Source organism: Danio rerio, chromosome 21 (genome assembly GCF_049306965.1).
Source record: "Danio rerio strain Tuebingen ecotype United States chromosome 21, GRCz12tu, whole genome shotgun sequence".
In the NCBI taxonomy this organism is placed as follows: domain Eukaryota; kingdom Metazoa; phylum Chordata; class Actinopteri; order Cypriniformes; family Danionidae; genus Danio; species Danio rerio.
This window is the reverse complement of record NC_133196.1, coordinates 23,762,574-23,785,000: the sequence shown is the minus strand read 5'-3', so window position 1 is coordinate 23,785,000 and position 22,427 is coordinate 23,762,574. Positions and strand designations below refer to the sequence as shown.

General features: G+C 33.7%; 2 protein-coding genes across 19 annotated transcripts in view; one reads left to right on the top strand and one right to left on the bottom strand.

Annotated features, from left to right (window-relative positions):
* The window catches only part of gdpd4b (glycerophosphodiester phosphodiesterase domain containing 4b), a 17,522-nt gene extending 3,931 nt beyond the window's left edge, over positions 1-13,591 (top strand). For 2 of the 7 annotated variants that reach the window (XM_073935331.1, XM_073935332.1), the window contains exons 2-16: positions 2,859-3,021; positions 3,175-3,278; positions 3,884-3,977; positions 6,975-7,034; positions 7,114-7,212; positions 7,295-7,388; positions 8,134-8,279; positions 8,464-8,546; positions 9,315-9,465; positions 10,088-10,312; positions 10,887-11,044; positions 11,597-11,744; positions 11,815-11,897; positions 12,947-13,026; positions 13,121-13,591. In XM_073935331.1, the coding sequence (XP_073791432.1) occupies positions 2,859-3,021; positions 3,175-3,278; positions 3,884-3,977; positions 6,975-7,034; positions 7,114-7,212; positions 7,295-7,388; positions 8,134-8,279; positions 8,464-8,546; positions 9,315-9,465; positions 10,088-10,312; positions 10,887-11,044; positions 11,597-11,744; positions 11,815-11,897; positions 12,947-13,026; positions 13,121-13,185 (1,753 nt within the window). In that variant the 3' untranslated portion in view covers positions 13,186-13,591. Of the gene's footprint in view, positions 1-28; positions 103-2,818; positions 3,041-3,174; positions 3,279-3,883; positions 3,978-6,974; positions 7,035-7,113; positions 7,213-7,294; positions 7,389-8,133; positions 8,280-8,463; positions 8,547-9,314; positions 9,466-10,087; positions 10,313-10,886; positions 11,045-11,596; positions 11,745-11,814; positions 11,898-12,946; positions 13,027-13,120 lie in introns of those variants that run through there. The other 5 variants (XM_068216041.1, XM_073935335.1, XM_005161245.4 and 2 more) reach the window with 5 other exon arrangements.
* Positions 13,592-14,822: 1,231 nt separating this feature from the next.
* The window catches only part of myo7ab (myosin VIIAb), an 85,265-nt gene continuing 77,660 nt past the window's right edge, over positions 14,823-22,427 (bottom strand). For all 12 annotated transcript variants that reach the window (XM_073935305.1, XM_073935303.1, XM_073935304.1 and 9 more), the window contains 8 exons: positions 21,447-21,560; positions 21,186-21,273; positions 20,556-20,662; positions 18,591-18,776; positions 18,390-18,506; positions 18,175-18,258; positions 15,892-16,011; positions 14,823-15,775 (listed from right to left, as the gene is read on the bottom strand). In XM_073935305.1, the coding sequence (XP_073791406.1) occupies positions 15,683-15,775; positions 15,892-16,011; positions 18,175-18,258; positions 18,390-18,506; positions 18,591-18,776; positions 20,556-20,662; positions 21,186-21,273; positions 21,447-21,560 (909 nt within the window). In that variant the 3' untranslated portion in view covers positions 14,823-15,682. The remainder of the gene's footprint in view (positions 15,776-15,891; positions 16,012-18,174; positions 18,259-18,389; positions 18,507-18,590; positions 18,777-20,555; positions 20,663-21,185; positions 21,274-21,446; positions 21,561-22,427) is intronic.

Here is a 22,427-nt window from a genome sequence, read left to right as displayed (position 1 = left end):
ACACACACACACACACGCTCACGCGCACACACACGGAGAAAGAGAGAGATACCGGCTCAGTTTGTTGTTTCTGACGTGACGCTGACCGGGTTCAGTTATTCGGTGAGATATTGCACTTATCGTTATTGAACTTATCTTTGCTCTTGCAAATCATTATTTGGTTGCGATTAGCATACTGTGAAGATGCCAGCTGTTGTGTAATGCATAAACAACTTTGTTCGTTTCCGACTGAGGGCGTATGAATAGGAACGGGATGTGGGACATTTGTGCTTTGCTTTATGAATACTTTCTGTTTAATGGCTGGTGCCTTCAGTCTAGTTTTTAATCTAGTTCTCACTCACATTAAGTGATAAAGTCGAGGAGTCATTACCCCGTATTGAAAATGCCAATGTCATTCTTATCTAGACATAATTAAATGAAAAACAGAAGAGCTGACTGAGTGTGTCAGCCAATCAAAAACACAGATGCAGCTTTCTGCCAAAATCGACAAATGGCGTTTATGTGGGGGCGGGGCTACATATTTATCTAAAGCAGGGGTGCCCAACTTTTTCTTATAAAGAGCCAAAAAACAAACTTGATTGAGGTTAATGGGCCGAAGGCAAATATAATGGGGTAATTTACCATGGGTAATTAAAAAATGTATTTAATATTGTTTAAAATGACTAAAAACATATTTGTATTATACATTTTATATTTACTAATACAGTATTTTTTTTTACATTTTATAATGAACAGAATTACACTATAAATTTTGCCTTGATTTGCTTGCTGATGTCTTCTCCATAATCCTCTATCTTTCGAGTGACAGTATTTACATTTAAAAATTAGATTCATTTACATTTAATTGAAACATTTAATTTCAGCTTTTTTGTAGCTCAGCAATAAAACAAGCAACAACAACAAAAAATTATGTCAAATTAGAAATGACAATCTCTGTGTTAAAGTAATTTTCCCCAACCCTCTTCATCATACTCTCCTCTCAGGTGGTGGGGCAAATCAAAGGTTACAATGGGCCAACTTTGGCCCGCGAGCCCTATTTTGGGCATATCTGTTCTAAAGAATGCCAGATGACGAGAGTTCTCTGAGATGAAATTTTACTGAAGAGAAATTTAACCTGTTACCCAGCAAACACAAAACTTTCCTCTATATGGAATCCATTTTTTTGGGAACCAATTACGAACGTTCTGGGAATGTTCTCTGTAGGTTCTTATTTGACATTCTAGAAACCAAAAAGCTGGGTACATTTAAACTTTTTTTTTTATTTGTTGGAAATTTAGTAAAAAATGAAAAAACTGAAAAATCACCTCTACATAAGTATTCACAGCCTTTGTGGTGAAGCTCTAAATTTAGCTCAGGTTACAATTGACCATTCTTGAGATGTTTCAACAGCTTAATTAAAGTTCACCTGTGGTAAATTCAGTTGATTGGACATGATTTGAAAAGGCATACACCCGTCTGAATAAGGTCCCAGGGTTGACAGTGCATGTCAAACCACAAACCAAGCATGAAGACAAAGGAATTGTCTGTAGATCTTCGAGAAAAGATTGTCTCAAGGCACAAGGCAGGGGAAGGTTACAGAACAATGTCTGCTGCTCTGAAAGCTCCAATGAGCACACTCTTCCTAGAGCTGGCCGGCCATCTAAGCTGAGTGATCGAGGGAGAAGGGCCTTAGTCAGGAGGGTGATCAATAACCCGATGGCCACTTTTTCTGAGCTCCAGCGTTCTTCTGTGGAAAGAACAACCATCTGTGCAGCAATCCACCAAATCAGGCCTGTATGGTAGAGTGGCCAGACAGAAGCCACTCCCTGACTGGAATTCGCCAAAAGGCATCTGAAGGACTCTCAGATCATAAGAAACTAAATTCTCTGGTCTGATGAGACTAAAATTAAACTCTTAAAAGTGAATGTCAGACATTGCATTTGGAGAAAACCAGGCACTCCTTATCACCAGGTTAATATCATCCCTACAGTAAAGCATGGTGGTGGCAGCATTATGCTGTGGGGATGTTTTTCAGCAGCAGGAACTGGAAGACTAGTCAGGATAGAGGGAAAGATGAATGCAGCAATGTACAGAGACATGCTAAATGACCCAAACCACCCTGCCAAAATATCAATGGAGTGGCTTTACAACAACTCCGTGAATGTCCTTGAGTGGCCCAGCCAGAGCCCAGACCTAAATCCTATTGAACATTTAAACTTTTTTGTTAATGTTAGTTTGTGTAATACATGCTTCAGTGAATCAAGTTTATGTATTTATTTAAATAATATCTTATTTATTAATAAAATGTATTTCAGTGTTTTGTGGGATAGACTATTTGGGACTAACCTAATTAGATATTTCGGCTATTTTTATGTCAAACTTAGCATCTAATTTGACTTATTTTTAGGCTATATGTAGAAACAAACACCTGTTTTATAAGAAAATAACCAATAACTCTGAAGTTGAAAGTCTATAGGCTGATGAATACAGCTTAATCCATTTTTTTCTGAGCCTTATAAATATACATAGGACAAGAGTTATTAAAATAAAAATAAAATAAAATGTTATTAAATTAAAACCCTTACCACAGAAAAAAACTGCAAGGAAACATAAAAATCTTTACATCCAAAAATCATTTACAACTTCTCTTCCTCTTATAAGTCCTCTTATTTTTACAAGGTGAAAACCCCACACGAATAAGTACTAATATTCAGACAACATGCTATTAAAATACATGCTATAAGCAGCTAGTTAATAGCGAATGTTTCCTAATTTAACACATTACCACAAACTCTTGGATTAGTTATTGTAAATAATAACATTTTGAACACATTAACAGTTTCCTCTTTCGTCTCACGTATGGGATCAACACCGACCAGTGTAACCCAGCCGAAGTTGGGCAAACTGAAAGTGGGACGTCAAATGTTGCTCCAACGGTACCAGCACCAGCCGTTAGTCTGCTGTTTAGCTGGACTCTACGGCTGCCAGTGGAGACGTTACCAACAGACACTAACTCAACCTGGACACTGCTGCCGCTCTAAGGTCATTTAATGTAAAAAAGGTGTATTTTTTGTCCTTATACACCCTGATTGTTATAGTAATATATTTAGTTCAGTTTGAAAATACAGTGATAGTAAGCCAGATATGTGTGGATTATATAATGGCTTAAAAAGGCTTATCTCTTTAATCCTGCAGTGGGAATGTGGCAGTTTTGCTTTGATCGTTCTGACCTTTTGTCTCAGTCTGGTTTTCCTGTACTTCTGGAGTGAAGCGCAAAATGACTACAACGACTTTGATTGGTTTGTGTCATTAATAAAATATTTGTTTTATCTGTGTAAGATACCCTAACCCTTTACTGTTGATTTTGTTTAATACATGATTTGTTTTTACCATCAAATATTTAATCCTTTAATATTTAAAACAGAAAATCAATAATTAAATCTGTACATAAATCTGTGATCCCTGACCTTAATCCTTACAGTTGAAGTCAGAATTATTAGATCCCACTGTTTATCCCCCCCCCCCCCCCCCCCCAGTTTCTGTTTAATGGAGAGAAGATTTTTTTCAACACATTTCTAATGTTTCTAATGTTTTCTAATAATTCTGACTTCAACTGTATCTTCTTTTTGCTTGTGGCTAAAATTTTGGTATAGGACAGATTTTCCTTGTATGGCAAAATCATTACAATATTAAGTAGAGATCATGCTCTATGAAGATATTTAGTTACTTTAAAATATAAAAACTACATTTTTGATAAGTAATTTGCATTGCTAAGAACTTTATTTAAACAACTTTAAAGATGATATACCCTGTATCTACACTAGTGACAGGTTTTATGGTCCAGCAGGGTCACATTTTGAAATAGCTCTCAAATGAAGTAATATTTCTGCTGCTGTCTCTCTAGGTTTAATTTTGGAAATCTGGGCTTCTGGTTTCCATGGTCTTTAGTTTTGTTGATTCTTGCTGTTTTCCTGTTCACATATGTTGCTGTCCTGCTGGTATGTGCTTTTAAAATTATTTTATTCTCATTTTTTACTAACTAACTAACTAACTAACTAACTAACTAACTAACTAACTAACTAACTAACTAACTAACTAACTAACTAACTAACTAACTAACTATCTATCTATCTATCTATCTATCTATCTATCTATCTATCTATCTATCTATCTATCTATCTATCTATCTATCTATCTATCTATCTATCTATCTATCTATCTATCTATCTATCTATCTATCTATCTATCTATCTATCTATCTATCTATCTATCTATCTATCTATCTATCTATCTATCTATCTCCATTCATCTATCCATCCATCCATCCATCCATCCATCCATCCATCCATCCATCCATCCATCCATCTCTACCCACCATTCTGTCTGTCTGTCACAATAACAGTAACACAATAACATATTACAGTTTTTGTCAGTGGCTTTGGTGCATTTCTCACTACACTATTTACATTTGCACAACAGTTAATGCATTTCTCTAAACAATTAGTCATTTGTGCACATCCTAGTAGCAGTTTCTCATTCTTTTCAACAAATTGCGAATGCTTTTGGACATGCATCAATTGCTTTTATACAATTCTTTGCTGTTTAGAACATTATCATCTCATTATCAGCTTATGTCATGTCAGTCAAAATGAACTAAACTTGTAAATGCTGAATAGTCATTCTGTATAAAACAAATAATCCTCATTTCATTACTTGAGTCATTACATACAAAAATGTTGAACTAGTTGTCAAAATCTGTCCAGCTAATTTTTTAAACAAATTTAAATCTTTATTTTCCTGAAAATGTCTTTAAAATTGAACAATTTGATGAATGATTTACAGACCTGTGTATGTTGTAGGGTCAGTTCCAATATGTACTGCAGTATTGTGTACAGTTGTGCACAGCTCTACCTAAAGGGAGTTTATGTTTGTTGTAAATAAGGGTGTATTTATTATTTTGCGCAATGCTGGGAATAATTAGGATTGGAAAGAGCAAATGCTATAAAAATGTGAAACATACATATTCAGTGTCTTGTACGCTAGATACCTCACTAAATGCAGTGATGTCTAACTTTACTGTAGTTTTCAAATGGCTGTGCAAATAGTATCTAGTGCTGTCTTGAGCATTTTCAGGAAGTGTCACCAAAATCTGACTTTTTTTGCATTGAAAAAATGTCCAGAGTAAACTGTCATAATGAAAACATGACTAAGCTATTTGACTATCTTGTTCATAAACAATGATGTCAGGACTTTTCATCTTGATGATACTGACACTTTGATTGACATGAATACTTGCTTTTGAGGAATGAACTATCCATTATGAGCATGTGACGCGCTTTTGCAGGTTATCAGCTAGGTTTTGCCGTTTGTACTAATTGTTTTGAGAAATGCATTAAATGTTGTGCAAAAATGCACTAGTGTTGTGAGAAATGCAACAAAGCGACTGAGAAAAACTGTAATCTGCTGAACAGTTTTTCTCAGTCGCTTTGGTCCATTTCTCAGATCAGAGTTGAAATTGAAAAACTACCAGTTCAATCTTCACATTGAGTCACTTTTGCACATCAAAAAAGCAGTTTTTCATTCCTTTGAACAAGTTGCAAATGCTTGTGTACATCCATGCAAATGATCATGTGTAATTCTCTGCTGTTTCCTATATTATCAGTTGCTTATGTCATGTTGATCAAAGTGTATTATTTTGGTCTTTGTTCATATAGTCTCACCCCCACAACATTTAATCGTTTGTTCATGGCATAAGCCTTTACATGCAAAATGGCTGAACAAATTGTCATAATATTTTGTCATTAAGCATTTTTCTATGCATTTCCAATAGACTTTTTATCTAAATCTGTTTTGAATTAGTACATTTCTTCAAGGTGCCCAAGGTCTTGACTTTTTCTAGTTAAGGTGCATCTCAAAGGAGATTGTCCAGTTCACATTTCGACTTTTGTTTTGTTTTTTCTTTGTGCTATGCAGTGCTGTATTTTCCTTTCTGTATCGCAATGATATGATCTGCCAACTAATCACAGTACAAACAGCAAAAAACAAACAAAAACAAATTTAGCCATAGTTTACATCAGAAGACCCCTCCAGAGTACACTGTTAAATTGACAACATGACTGAAGTAATTTAACTGTCTTATGTCAGCACACACAATGACATGAGAACACAGAAATGTATTTTACAGTTTTTCTTAATTACTTTGCCACATCTTTTGAAAAAAATTCTCTTGGTGGACATCCTGTCCAGGTAGTAAACATGCTGTGTGCATTCTACATATAAATGCTCCCAAATGCAAATTATATGGCAATTAGAGATCATTTATCAATTTAGCAGACATTACAAACAATGCCAATATTATATATTTATGGTGTAAACATTTGTGTATACAAATGTTTGATTACTGAATAAATTGCTGTGGTGGCTCACACAATGAAAAATGAGAAGTTGTGAGAAGTTTGACAGTTTAAATGAGAATACACTCATTGGTTTTGACGCACAAGCCATGTGCAATTAGTTTTTGTCCAAACCACAGACAATTGTACTTACTGTTCGAACACATGCCAACGCATTTGCAATTAGCTTAAATCAAAAAGAAATGACAATCTGATGTAAACAATAAGCTAACTGTTCAGAGATCTTAACTTATTGTTTTGAAAAATAAAAATTTCAATCAAGAAATGAGCCAAAGCAATTGTGAAAAACTATAAGAGATGAACTAAGGATTTTGAGCAAGAGACTGGCTGTTTTGCTAGTTGTATGCGTTATTTTGAGAAATGCACTTAAAGTTTTATAAAAATCAATTCTGATCTGAGAAATGTACCAAAGAGACTGAGAAAACGGCAAGCTTAAAAAAAATGAATAAAAGTAGTAAAAAAGAGGAAAATTAATAATTATTGCCAATGTGATTTTTAGTTTTTTACATTTGCTTTTTAATAACAGGTTACTAAACTGTTAATTAAATATTTTGCTGATAAGAAATATGTTCTCATTCACAGCTGCTTGCAGTTTGTCTTCTTTCAGAAGGTCAGAGGTTATATTTACACTGGTGTCACAAGGTAACATCATGCACACCTGCTCTACCTACTGAAACAACTGAAAGTCTGAAGCTTACAGTTTACATTTCTGTCTTAATAGATTGGGATTTTGGTGACTTTGATTCTCTCCATTGTGGCCTCATCTGTTCTTTCAGATTTATGGGGCAGGGAATGGATGACTGTACTTTTATCTTTTCAGGTAAGTCTACCATCAAATGAAATCTTACATACACCTCCACGATAATAAACAGATATTGAATTCCTTTTTTCCAAATCGCCAGGTAACTGCCCCATATCTACACATAGGCGGTGTAGTTTTAATCACTCTGTTATCCTGGCCAATAGCCTTTCATGTCTTCCGGCTCAATATGAAAGGTAAGAATCAGAACTTATTTGTAGGTGTAATGACTAAAGTAAAAATAATAATAAAATAAAATACAATTAAGAGACCTCACAGCAAGAAGGTCACTGGTTCGAGCCCCGGCTGGGCCAGTTAACATTTCTGTGTGGAGTTTGTATGTTCTCTCTGTGTTCGCATGGGTTTTCTCTGGGTGCTCTGGTTTCACCCAAAGTACAAAGACATGCGCTATAGGTGAATTGAATAAGTACTGGTGTTTTCCAGTACTGGGTTGCGGCTACAAGGACATCCGCTGTGTAAAACCTATGCTGGTTAAGTTGTCAGTTAATTTTGCTGTGTCAACGCCTAATGAATAAAATATATATTTTTAAAGTGTTATAAATATCAATAGTATTCAAACATCTTAGGCCACCATTATGTTTTAGTAATTGTACATTGACCCTATAATCATTTCACCAATATAAATATAAATATGGCCCCAATAATTATCTGGAGAGAAAAACAGCTCTGACTCTGACAGGTTAAACAGTCATAAACTGGAGAATATTATAGATCCCATATGGGTTTACCCGAACATACATACAAATCATTTTCTAACACTTTGTGTACGTAGTCATTCTACTTTCTGTTCATGTCATAATAAAGAAACCAAAGGAGAAATACGAATGCTCATTAAAGCTTTGCTGAAACACCAGAGCTAGTGTGAGCTAAAACTTTTTGCACAGAGTACTGTAAATCGCCATGTGTTTGTTTGTGTTTTAGTGAGCCGGATTGCCATCATGCTGCCGTATATGACTGCTATAGTGAGTCTGTACCTGGCTCCTCTGGGTTTGAAATCCCCCTGCATTAAAGACAGCAGGAATCTGGGATCAGCTCCAGCTTTAATTGGACACAGGGGAGCACCAATGGTACACATCATTCTTCTGCGGAGGCTTTCTAGTTTCAAGCAGATATCTTTGAATATAAATGATTTTATGGCGTTTTTCCTTTGTAGTTTAGTGTGATAATGCCATTTCAGTCTCAAATAATTTACTGCAACAGTATATAGGATGTGAAGACTGAAGAAAAAGCTTTTGTTGTGTCTTTTCCCAGCTTGCCCCCGAAAACACCTACATGTCTTTTGAGATGGCATTGGCAGCCGGAGCAGATGGTCTGGAGACTGATGTCACTATTAGGTCACAGAAATTACAAAGAAAATCTGTTAACACTTTACCGTTTTGGGGAGTCGCTAGCTTAAAGTAGCTCAGATTCTATCATAACTACATTTTTCAGTAGCTGGACAGTCACACAGCAGTGTATGTATCTTTACTTTATGAAATTTACAAAACTTTTTCATGAAAAATGATCCTAACTTAATATTTAAAAATTTCTTTGCTATTAACATAAAATCATCAGTCATTTTGAGTCATAAAATGGATTTTCGCTATTCTACCCCAATCTCATGAGGTGACAATTGTCACTCAGAAAAGTGGCTAAGATTTAATTTGTACAATTTTGAATACATTTTTTGGCATGTAAATCAAAAGTTACACATTTACATGCTACTTGAGAGGGTTTTGTGGTCAAGGGGCACTTATACATCATGGAAAAAAGTAATTTTAATGTAACTAGCTACATTATAGTAACCTGTAGTGTAGCTAACAACTTTATAATGTTTACAGCTAGTTTGAGATTAGCTTCCCTAACAGAGGAATGCATAAATTCTCAATTTTAACTGGTTGCTTATCACCATTCCTATTATTAACAAATTGGATGCTTATTAATGCTTAAAAAGAAAATTTTCCTCCTGATATTTTTCTACCCTATTCCTACATATTACCAAAGCTTAACTACTTTACTGACTGTTAATAAGCAGCAAATTATCAGTTTATTGAGGGAAAAGTGGTAATTGGATTGAACCTTGAAGTAAAGTGTGACTGAAAAGCTTTTGTCTGTTGATGCAGTTATGATGGAGTTCCTTTCCTCATGCATGATAAGAACCTGCTCAGGACGACTGATGTGGAAGACGTGTTTCCTAACTGGACACATGTCTCACCTGCGATGTTTACATGGAGAGAGCTGCAGAGTCTCAATGCTGGATCCTGGTTCTTCTCTGTAAGGCTGCGGGACGCTTTTTAAATCCTAAAAAAAGGAATATGTTTTTATTTAAAAAAATATGAAACATTGAAAGGATGAGCAACTATAATAAAATTATATTTATATTTAAAATTCTATATATTTTCTTAAAAAATACATTTTATTATGATAAATTAAAAACTAAATATAAAATTGTAGTATTGTGATAATTATAGGAATTATATAATATTTAACATCTATAAAATGACACACATAAATACAAAATAAACTTAATAAAAACTATTTCACAAATAAAGATATTAAAGAATAGTATAGTAATAATAAAGAAATAATAAAGAAATTATAATGAATAGAAAAACAACTATTAAGTTATTAAAGTAACTTAAAAATAACTTAATAAACTAAATATTTTGCAAATAATATTTTAGATCCTTTTTATTTATACATAAATTATTTTATATATTATTTTAGTTATAATATATTATATAAATAGTTTACCCTATATGTCAATTAAGATAAATTATGTGCAGTTTGAACAGAGTAACATAATAAAGGATTTAGTGTACCTGGGGTTCAGACGAAAGAGTCAGTGTTAACTAAGTGTCAGAAGAGTGTTTTAATCACATTTTCTCTCTCACAGCAAGACCCCTTCAGAACGGCCTCTTCTCTGAGCTCAGGTCAACGTCTGCAGGCCCAGAATCAGTCTGTGTGCACACTGAGGTCTTTCCTGGATCTGGCTGCTCAACATGGAAAACTTGTGGTCTTTGACCTGTACCGGCCGCCCCGAGGTCACCCTTACAGAGATACATGGATAACCCAAACCCTGGACGTCATCCACAACCAGTCCTCCATTCACTCCAGTCAGGTGTGCCTTTATTACATGGTTTACACTATTCAGGCATTTAAAAGGCCAATATTTAATTACATTTATTTTATTATTGATGTTTTACAACTATTTGATGTACAAATGAATGCTAAATAATTAGCCCTCCTGAGAAATACGATTTTTTTTTCAAAAAAGAGTGATTTTTTCAACACATTTTTAAACATTAGTATTAGTAACTAATCATTTATAATAACTAATTTCTTCTGTCTTTCTCATGATGACAGTAAATTTATTATATTAGTTATTAGCAAGAGTATTCAGTAATTAGCTTAAAGTGCAATTTAAAGACATAACTAGGACAGTTATTGAACAACAGTGGTATGATCTGTACAAAATAAATAAATTAATAAATAAAATAATTCTTAACGAGGCTAATAAAATTGACCTCAAGACTTATTTTTATTTAACACTTCAAGTAGATTACAGAGGTAAGGCTAGATAAAAGAATATAATACGAAACTAAAAATGCCCTTGCTCTGTTAAACATAATTTGAGAAATCAATTTCACAGTAGGGCTTATCATTTTGCCTTCAATTGTATATGTTTAATTTAGGTATTATGGCTGCCTCCAGAGCTCAGAGACTTCGTACAAGAACTTGACCCTGAGTTACAGCAGATAACACATGAACAAGCACCTGTGGAGGAGCTTCAGCTGAGACGCATAGCCAGACTCAACATCCATTACAGCTCTATGTCAGAGACAGAAATCAGGTTCAGTAGATACATTCACATGGATGTGCATCATGTCAATACGGACTAAAAGTGACCATAGGCCACAAAACCAGTCATAAGTGTCAATTTTTGCAATATGGAGTTTTTTTTTACAACATCTGAAAGCTGAATAAATACACTTCCATTGATGTATGGTTTGTTAAAATAGGACAGTATTTGGCTGACATGTAACTAGTTAAAAATCTGGAATCTGAGGTTCAATAATAATCAAAATATTGAGGAAAACCTGCCTTTAAAATGTGCAAATGATGTTCTTAGCAAATGCATATTAACTAATCAGAAAGTTTTTATATATTTACAGTTGGAAATCAACAAAATGTCTTCATGAAAGAAAATTATTTTTTATCATTCTAATTTTTGTCATATTGAAAATACAAAAAAAGAGGTATTTTTGGCATTCCCCACAAATATACTTGTGCAACTTATGACTGTTCTTTTGGTCCAGGGTCACAAAATATTTTCTAAATAAACATATATTGCTATGAATATGTTGGGATAAAGTCTTTGTGGTCTTCCTTTTCTGAACAACAGAAAATACGCTGCTGCAAACATCAGCACTAACCTGTATGTGGTCAGCGAGCCGTGGCTGTATTCTCTTGCCTGGTGTTCAGGAGCTCATTCTGTTGCCACTAATGCTGTTCACATCCTTAAGAAACTGCAAAGGCCACTCTTTCTCATGGTAAACGACACACCACTTAGAAATAATATCTATCACTTGTTCAAACCTGTGGTTTTGCTCTCTCTCTCAGACGCCGGACGAGTACAGGCTAATGTGGACTCTGACTGACATTACATCCCTTATTCTAATCATGATGATCTTTATGTTTCATTGGTGAGTCTCACTGTGATCAATAACATTTTTTTTCCCAGAAATTTGTCTCACAGGGTTAAAATTGTGTTGCTGAAAAAAAGTTGCATTTGTGTTTAAGGCATATTGTAGAATTTCATTCTGAAACAACATAAAATAGGCTACAGGTGTACCTAAAAATAAACAAGCATTCACAACATTTAGCTCCCCTCATTCCACAGTAAAGATCAGATTTAAGAACAAGGAACTGAAATATGAGGGAAAAAACAAAGATAAATTAAAGTTATTTAATGTATATATTATAACTGAAACTGATTATATATAAAACTGAAACTAGAAAAGTTTATGAACAAACTTTGATGCTAATTTGAGAAAGTCTGAGTCGAGACTTTGAAGTAGTTTTAAAGTTTTGAAGGCTGTAGAGCATAGGTCTCAAACTGGATTCCTGGAGGGCCTCAGCTCTGCACAAATTTACTCCAACCCTAATGAAACACAGCTGATCCAAATAATAAAGGTGTTCAAGACACTTTTGAGCACTCGATTATTGCATCAGCTGTGTTTGATTAGGGTTGGAGCAAAACTGTGCAGAGCTGAGGCACTCCAAGAATCCAGTTTGAGACCTATGCTGTAGTCCTTCAGAAAAATAGATGTAAATTAAACTTCTCATTCATCACATAAAATATTGCAAATAAAGCCCTGTTTTCATCCATTGAGTCAAAGAGAATAAAATAATCACTTCCTGATGTAGCACAATGTAATTGATTTGTTGATTTGTCTATTAATGCTGTCCCATTGTGTCTGTTTTTGTCATAACGTAAACTCTTAGGACAAAATCACATGATTTTTTAATGCGCATATAGGAATATATTCAGTACTTGTGTTTCCATTGTTGTTTATGCTCATTTTTTTCTTATCGGATAAAAAGTTTATCCTACACAGCTGTGCACATCTGTTTTTTTTAATGCATATTTTCAAAATGCATGTACATTTTTTAGTACATTTTTTATAAGATATTCTAAAATGTGCATAAAAAATAGATGGATGGAATCATAGCTAGTGTTGATGTTTTGCAGGTGGAGGGAGCGAGTTTTGGCCATCAGTGTGAACAACAGTTCAGAACTTGATAATGGCTCCTACAGACAGTTCAGGGCAGGTAGGAGACAATTCATCCTTAAATCAGTTTATAAAACAAACGGCTTCATCTTCTAGTGCATCATTCTGATCATGCTTCATGTCTCCTTGACCAGAGCTGAACGATGTGTGGTTTTTATCCAACATGAACGGTTCTGAGAAACACGAACTCTCTCTCTAAAGTGCCTGATGTTCATATCTAACCTGTATGTTTAACAAATCTCTAACTGACGTTCAGTTAAACCGCTGTAAACCACAGTTCAAGTGGGGCCTTAAAGTTACTGGTATTTTTTATGAATTGTGTCTTGTAAATGCTCAATTGTAGAGACATTATATTGTCATTTCTCCAGCCTCAGGTTTCATCAGTGCTGCATTAAAGGTTTCCATTTCAAGCATGATTGGGATTATTTGTCATTTCAATGAAATTTATGTTTTCTTCACTGAAGCATTAGTGGATTTATTGGTTTTATGGTTTCTCCTAAGTGGTATTGAAAAGCCCTTTCATGGTTTTGGCTGAAACATTAATCTCCAACTGAACCTTAATCATGTAACAATCTTAAAGGTCATAAATCATATTTGTGCTTGTGTTTTGTCTTGTTTTAATTGAATGTAGGGGTGAATCAGAGCCGTATTTTAGCCACATACAACTGCTGTCATTATGTAATCATTGTTTAGCTATTGCAATATCATGATGTATGTCTATATCTTTAAGCATTGTCTGTTTGAGCTCTTATTTTCTTAGTTTTTTGGGGAGTTTTTGTTTGTGAATTTTGTTCACGTGTGTTTTTCAATTATTTTATTGTTACAATTTTCTTATTTTTATTATGCTAAGAACTCTCTAGTCTAATTCTATCAAAAAGTTATTGTTGTACATCGAGAACAACAAACAGTGTGGTTATTGTTAACTAAAAATATTAAAACTTATAAAAACTATTCAAAAAACCTGAAGTAAAATGTATGAATATTTGTATTAAGTACTAAAATGGCTAAAAACAAACACAATAAATGTATTAATACAAAATAATCACAAATATAAAAACGAAAAATTTACACAAAATCAGTCAAACTAAAATGGAAACTAAATATATTGAAGCAAGTGGTTAGTCCTGTCATCTTACAGCAGGAAGGTCACTGGTTTGGTCCCAGACAGGTCAGTTGGCATTTTTGTGTGGAGTTTACATGTTCTCACCGTGTTCGTGTTCGGTTTCCCCCACAGTCTAAAGACATGCGGTACAGGTGAATTGAATAAACTAAATTAGCCTTAGTGTATGTGTATCAATGAGTGAGTATGGATGTTTTCCAGTACTGGGTTGCGGATGGAAGGGCATCCGCTGTGTAAAACATATGCTGGATAAGTTGGGGGTTCATTCCGCTGTGGCGACCACTGATGAATAAAGGGACTATGCCAAAAGAAAATAAATTACTGAATGAATACTACAATGTTATTAAATAATAATAAAATAAAAACACTGACTATACACAATTTGACAGTAATTGTATGATGTAAATGAATCATTTGAATTTGTTGCATTTAATTGATGTAAAACTTAAATTATTAATATAAAAAAACACTTTAAGGGATTTTCATGTTTTATTGATAGGACAGTGTAGAGAATGGACAGGAAAGTGTTGGTGGGTGGGTGGTTTGGGGGTGGGGATTATGGGGGATTAACAAAGGACCTCAAGGCCGGGAATCTAACTCAGGTCCCCGTAAACACCTTTGTTCTATGTTTTAACGCACTTAGACTATCAGCGCCAATTCAAAATATTAAATATTTGACTGAAAAGACTAAATCCCATTCAAATAATCCAGGCAACTCAAATATATTATCGTTTTATTTATAAACAGCAGCTTCCAACATACCAAAATTAGAAACTACAAATGAATAGATGTGTTTAAAAAAAGGAAGAATAAATAAATTGGATAATGGCTAAAGATTCAATCATTTACCCTAAACATCTTGTGCAATTGTGATTGATTAATTTTTCAATTTAGAAAATCCATTTTAATACTTATCTTTGCAGTGGAGCATTTACAAAGGTCAAGAAGTGCCTTTCCGAAAACATTACTAAGATGATAGTTTTAGACTTTTAGATAAGTGGTTTCAAATAACCCAGAAAAAGAAACAAGTATGCTTACAAGACAATAGTCTATTAGCATGACAATAGTCTATTAAATTTAGATTACAAGAAGTTCATGATGTTTTTTTTTATTTGAAACGCTTTAAAAGTTAGCTAAAAACAGTGCTGTGTAAACACTATAAGGACCAAAACCAAATGTGCAACAATTTTGGCAACATTTCTAAATCTTCATAATGCATTTAATTGGCAAAATGACACACAAATCATTCCACAAACTGATAAATTGTATCAGGAAATTGATCTGACTTTCAAATTGGTATCAGAGTAATAATAATTAAAAAAAAAAAAAAAACATTAGGGCCTGAAATGTAAAGGCAACAAGTATGCTGACAGTCAGTTAAACGTGTTCTTCATTCAACATTAAAAGACTGAGAAATGCTATTAAATAAATTAAACTCACAATTTACAATTAAGGCTCCAGTATGAAAAGGTAACCACACTAATAGCAGATTCAGCTGATGTTTGTGTATCAAAATGACTGATCCAGGAAATACTGTGTGCTTAAGAATAAACAGCGCACTGTCAAAAGTCATGTTTTACTTGTTGTTTGTCCGTGAACTGCGCTGCTTGGTCATGGTGGTCAGCATCTGACTGATGTAGGAGGTCAGAAGATCATCCATCTTGTATCCCTGTGGAAGACAGGATAAAAAGTAGCATTATTAAACCACAGAACAAAATATCATCAATAATCTAAAGGAATAGCTGGTGTCTTTGTGTAATGTATGTAACAAAAGGTGTGACTCACTAGTGATGTTTCGCACAGAAGTTTGCTGCCTCTGACCAGGTTTCCAATGGTGATGTGGAAATATGTGTGTCCACTGCTCCAGTTGGAGATTTTGGTGAAGGGGTGTGTTCCCAAAATATCCTGTAGACAGAGGAGTAATTAAATACAATATCTAACAAAATGCAATAAATGTTGCTTTCTTGCTTTAAAACTTTGCTTTACATTTATGTTACTGCAATAATGTACCATCAATGTTTAAATATAAATAGTGCTGGGCAATGATTAATCACATAAAAAAGTATGTTTTGACATAATATATATGCGTTTGTATTATATAGATTTTTTATGCATATGTAGGCGACGCAGTGGCGCAGTAGGTAGTGCTGTCGCCTCACAGCAAGAAGGTTGCTGGGTCGTTGGTTCGAGCCTTAGCTGGGTCAGTTGGGGTTTTTGTGTGGAGTTTGCATGTTCTCCCTGCGTTACCTCTGCTCTGGTTTCTCCCACAATCCAAAGACATGCGGTACAGGTGAATTGGGTAGGCTAAATTGTCTGTAGTGTATGAGTGTGTGTGTGGATGTTTCCCAGAGATGGGTTGCGGCTGGAAGGGCATCCTCTGCGTAAAAACGTGCTGGATAAATTGGCGGTTCATTCCGCTGTGGCGACCCCGTATTAATAAAGGGACTAAGCCGACAAGAAAATGAATGAATTAATATTTATATGTAATACACACACAAGAATAGAAACAAAACTTTACAAAACAATTTTGCTACATAGATATTTCAATTTATACATAGTTTGTATCATATACATTTGAAGTCAGAGTTATTAGCTCCCCTTTGAAATTTCGTTTCTTTTTTTAATATTTTACAAATAGTGTTTAACAGAGCAAGGAAATGTTCACAGTATGTCTGATAATATTTTTTCTTCTGGAGAAAGTATTATTTGTTTTATTTCAGCTAGAATAAAAGCAGTTTTTTAATAAAAAAAAAACATTTTAAGGTCAATAAGGTTTTTTCGAACAAACCATCGTTATACAATTACTTACCTAATTACCCTAATTAACCTATTACCCTAGATAACCTAATTAACCTATTTAGGCCCTTTAAATGTCACTTTAAATTGTATAAAAGTGCCTTAAAATTTTTAAATAATTTTTATTGTCCTTATGGCAAAGATAAAATAAATCAGTTATTAGAAATGAGTTATTAAAACTGTTATGTTTAGAAATGTGTTGAAAAAAATCTGCTCTCCATTAAACAGAAATTGAGGAATTTTTTAATTTTAATTTTTTTAATTTAATAATTCAGACTTCAACTGAATATATATATATGTGTGTGTGTATGTGTGTGTGTGTGTGTGTGTATACACAAAGTGTATACAGAGTAGATTACAAAGTGTAAAATAAACAAGTAAAATGTAAAATAAAATACGTTTGTGTAAAAGTTTGATGTAAGCAGATGTCCATTTTTAGGATGAAAAAAAAGGATTTATAAACATTTATAAAACTATTTAATATTAATTATATTTATTAAAGAATTCTTTTAGAATAAGTATTACGCAGAACAAAAAAGTTTCCAAAAAAAAAAAAAGATAAATGTTGCTAAAGCTTCACAATGAGCTCAATTATGCATTATTTTTAACAATTAGCAGCACATTTACCACAGTATTTAATAATGCTTGATAACATTAATAAACGTACAGCAAAAGAAGAAAAAGAAGAATGGATATATATATATATATATATATATATATATATATATATATATATATATATATATATATATATATATATATATATATATATACATACATACATACATACATACATACATACATACATATACATACATACATACATACATACATATATATACATATACATACATATATATATATATATATATATATATATATATATATATATATATATATATATATATATATATATATGTATGTATGTATATATACTGTAAATATTACTTACGTATTTTTAAAAGTATTTTTATATTCATGTTAAATGCAGTTATTAATATTGACAAATAAAACCTTGTGTAAAGTGTTTCTCAGTAATATGAAAAACATTCAGCATTGCCCTAAATAACTTGTAATAAATAATATTTTAAAATGTTTTCAATATTTATATTGTAATTTTGTAATTTGGTATTTATTGTAACATTTGACTGTATTTCTTAATCAAATAAATACAGTCTAAAAGAAATTAAATGGGCCTATTTCTTCTCAATCTCAAACTTATTTTTAAAACAGTCATTTACTTACATTGTTCTGGGCAGTGTGTGAACCTACCTTTGTTTTCGGGTCAATAAGAGTAACACCAAGCTTGTTGATCGCAATCAAGAGGACTTCTGGGAAATGTGGATCTGACGATTGCTGTGGATGAATATTAAACCACACTTCAGTTTACAGATCAAATCCTTGCATCAATGTAATTTATTTAAATGTATTGTAATTTATTTTCACAGCAATTTACAAACAATTGCATCATAATATGACAAACTCGCCTTGACTTCAAAAAAGGCAGATCCAAAAGTAGGCCACTTGTAAATGATTTCCAGAAACATGAGTTTTGCTTCCTCTCGAGATTTCCCAGCATGCTTGTTAAAGTGTGTGACGACAGACTGCAGAAGAGAGAAGACAAACACATGACTGCATTATCCTCTAGTGATAAACGACTGAATGAGGCCGGCTGTTGTTTTGCTCACCCGTTTCCAGTCGTCGGGTGAGAGTTGATGAATGAGGTCTTGAGGAAGCAGCTCTTTCTGCATCTTGCTGAAGTGCACGAAGTGGGATTTGTCCTCCTCGAACCGGACTCTGTATATGAGCGCAGCAAGCTGAAAGGCCTCCTCAACAGAGCACTTGTGATAGCCCCGCAAATACTTTGGAAGCTCCTGAAGGAGAGTTTTGAAAATTGAGTTATGAGATTAAGATGTAAGTTAAGAGAAGCATCAGTGGAATTTGATACCACAATCTGTTAGAGAATGTCTATCTTTTGGGTCATTGAAGTATATTTTTAAAGCTGCTTATTTTCAACATTGTGAACTCTTGACTTTTTGATATTGTAGTTGTTTTTTGTTGTTAACTTGAGTATTGTTTTAAGTTTTTTTTTTTTTTTTTATTGGTATGGCTTTAACATCTGGTGAAGGGACCACCAGTGAAAACTTTGGGCTAAATTGGTTACATTTAAGGGTATCACTTTATTTTGATGGTGCCTTTAACGTGCCTTTTTACATGCCAACTAGTTCTCAATAGATTATAATTAAACTGTTATGTTGGGTTTAGGGTTGCTGTAAGATGACATGCACTTGCAAAGTTTCTTATAGTCCGTTAAATGTCTTTGAAGGAGCAGTATCAACAGATATTAGGCAAAAAGTCCACTAATACACAAATGAGAAGTAACTGGTATGTAGTTGCAATGCAACTTTTAGTCAGCAAAAAGACTAAGTGCAATAGGGACCATCAAAATAAATCATTAAGTTTTTGCGGAACGTTGATTAATGTATACTTTCCCTTATTGTGAATTAAACAAACAGATTTCACATTGTAATCCAGATAGACTTGATTTACATATATTTGCTAGAAATGTTTTGGGGGAAAAACATCCTGAAATGTAATCTCTTTACCAGTGAAATACTGAATTGGCAAATGGAGATGTCATTAAAAACATCCTTTTAAAGGTCAGATCACTGACAAAATTGAGTCTGTTTCTCTTATAATCAGTCATGAGTCTTCAGACAATTGGATTTTAAAAGGGACATCTCATGCAAAAGCGAATATTCTTGCTCATTATACACAAAAGAAGTTATTTTGAAAAATGTTAAAGAATAGTAGCTGACTTTCACTGTATTTTTTTGCTATTACGAATGTTGATGGTTGCAGGTTTCCAACATTCTTCAGTATATCTTTGTGTTTAACAATGACAAGAACAACAACAAGAACAACAACAACAACATCAACAACAAAATTATAATAGTTTGGAACCACTTGAGGCTGGGTAAATTTATCATTGTATTTAAATTTATCAGTGTAAATCCTATAGATTGTTTTTATCTCAAGTGCAATACATGGTGAAAAAATCTAACTAAGCACACATTAAGGGATTTGCTTTTTAATGACATTTAAAAAGAAAGATTTTAAAAATGTAAAAATTATTTGTATGGAAATATAGAAACATGGTATTAAATATTAGTTATATTATATATTAATAATATTATATATTAATAATATATTCATTATAATCATGTTCTTTTTTCCGCCTTTGTACACTCAAAATCAGAGTGGAGAGTGGACCACACAAATTTTTGGTTTCTCTGGAACTGTAAATAAAAAGTAGTGAACAAATGAAGGGAATGAAACACCACTTCTTAATTGCAGACACCCGATTATTTAGTAACTATATAACAGCATTTTCAGAAATATTTCTGGCGTGCAGGACACATCCTGAAAAATGAAGACAAGACGATTTGATCACCCCCTGTTTATTGGCTGCAGTATTGGTAATAAAGAAAAATCCCACCCTCACCAAAACAAAAACAAAAATCCAAAACTGTCACAACTCAAGGAGGAAAACTTAAAAAACCCATTCCTGAAAATTCACATATACAGTAATGAACTAGTAATTCACCAGAAAGACTGCATGTCTGAAAAAGGCTACAAAATGTGTTTTCTACCTGGAAGTAATGGAAAATGGAGTCGGCCATGGGATCTTTGCCTGGGAAAGTGTTAGTCCACAGTTTCTTCATGAAAAACACTTGGTAGGTCAATGAAGGAACTGTGCCTACAGAATAAACACAAACATAAACACCTTTCATGTATTTTTACAACTCAAATGATCATTTTTACACATTGGCTGATTGGCACTGAATTCACCAATGCACTGAAAGTTTAGAAAACACACAAAAAACATATCTTTATCAGTTTGACAACACACAAACACATGCAAATTCTCACAACATGATAATACAAATACAGAATTACACTGCAAATAGTGCACACCCCAAAAAGTGATGAACCCGACTGCTTCTTGTTTGTCATCAGTGTTTTCAGAGATAAACAAAAAACCCACCTATCAGATGTCCCACTATACTGAGGACTTTAAACAGGAAGCAGTCAGGTTTGTTCTTTTGTGTTTTTGTGCTATTTGCAGCTCATTTGCATGTATTTGCATGTGCTGAATGAATTTGTGAGTGCGTGTTGTTAAAACTCTCTTAATGTTTTTCTATTTGCATCTGTTTTCTTAACTTGCAGCACATTTAAGCTCTTTCTTTCACCATACTTTAATGAGCAAAACACATAATCACCGTCTTTCACAGCTCTGGCTTTTTTGATCCAGTCTGTCAGATGTCGAACAAAGTCAAAGAAGAAATCTCCTTCTGGCACACTGATCACCTGAAACACGATGAGACATTTATATCACAATATACTGACAAACAACTGCCAGCTGTGAGGAGAAAAGTAGAGGAGAAAGCAGTAACACTCAGCGGTTGGGCTTTTGAAGGAGTTATTTATGGTGCCATAAACTCACACATCCTCGATTCATCTAGACAGCTCTGTAGACTCACCTTGTCAGAAATTTTGACAAACAAGCTGAAACCTTCAGAGGAATGAAGCATCATCCTGCCGGCGATGTTTCGGCAGAAATCTTTGGCTTTTGTACTGGATTCAACCTCAAAAGCCTGCAAACAAAAAAGGAATATTTAAAAAACAGACATTTCAGACGTCATTATTTCACCTGATTATTTAAACAGGTTTTTGTTTCCACTGCTGACAGCATCCTTTACTTGGTTGGATTGGTGTCCGAATGTCAGAAAGCGGTGTGCTTCGTGCTTTCTACATGTAAATGACCTCATAAACAACAAAGGAGGACATACAGCAGGCCCTGTTCTTGCTTTTGGCATGTGGCTGTTTGTCAAAAGAAGACGACAAGCTTTGTTTGGTTTGTTATTGTATTATTATGGTGTTGTCTTTTAGCTATGTAAAAATAGTGAGTCCTGTTGTCGTTCTCCTGGCTTTTTGTCATGCAAGTGATGATTCTCTGTAAACCAATAGCATTCAGCAGTGAGTCTAGTTCCACCTTTTTGGTACAGTACTGTTGTGCTAGGTACCAAAAATTGAATAGCTGCCAAAAAAGGGGTACTGTTTGCTTTTTTGGTACTTTGGACAGTGGAAATGGAAATAAATGTGTATTATACTGTACTGTAGTGGACCGAAACATTACTGCTCAGTGAAAACAAGCCATGGCATGAGAACAATAAAAAAGTAAGAATACAGTCCAAATCATGTATTAGTTATAATTAAATCATATGTGTCAACACTGCCTTTTTTGCCATGATTCTCCTGTACTTTACCATTCGATCCAGATATCATCCTGTTTAAATATTTTCCAGAATTTCTCCCAAATTTTAAATTCTTCTATGAAAAGTGGAAGAAACATCAACATGAGCTGATCTCAAATGTGATATAATTGCATGAGCTGTTCAAGAGAATTATGCTTTTGCTTTATTTTGGCTTGAATGCACTTCTGCAGATGCAATTTGAAGAGG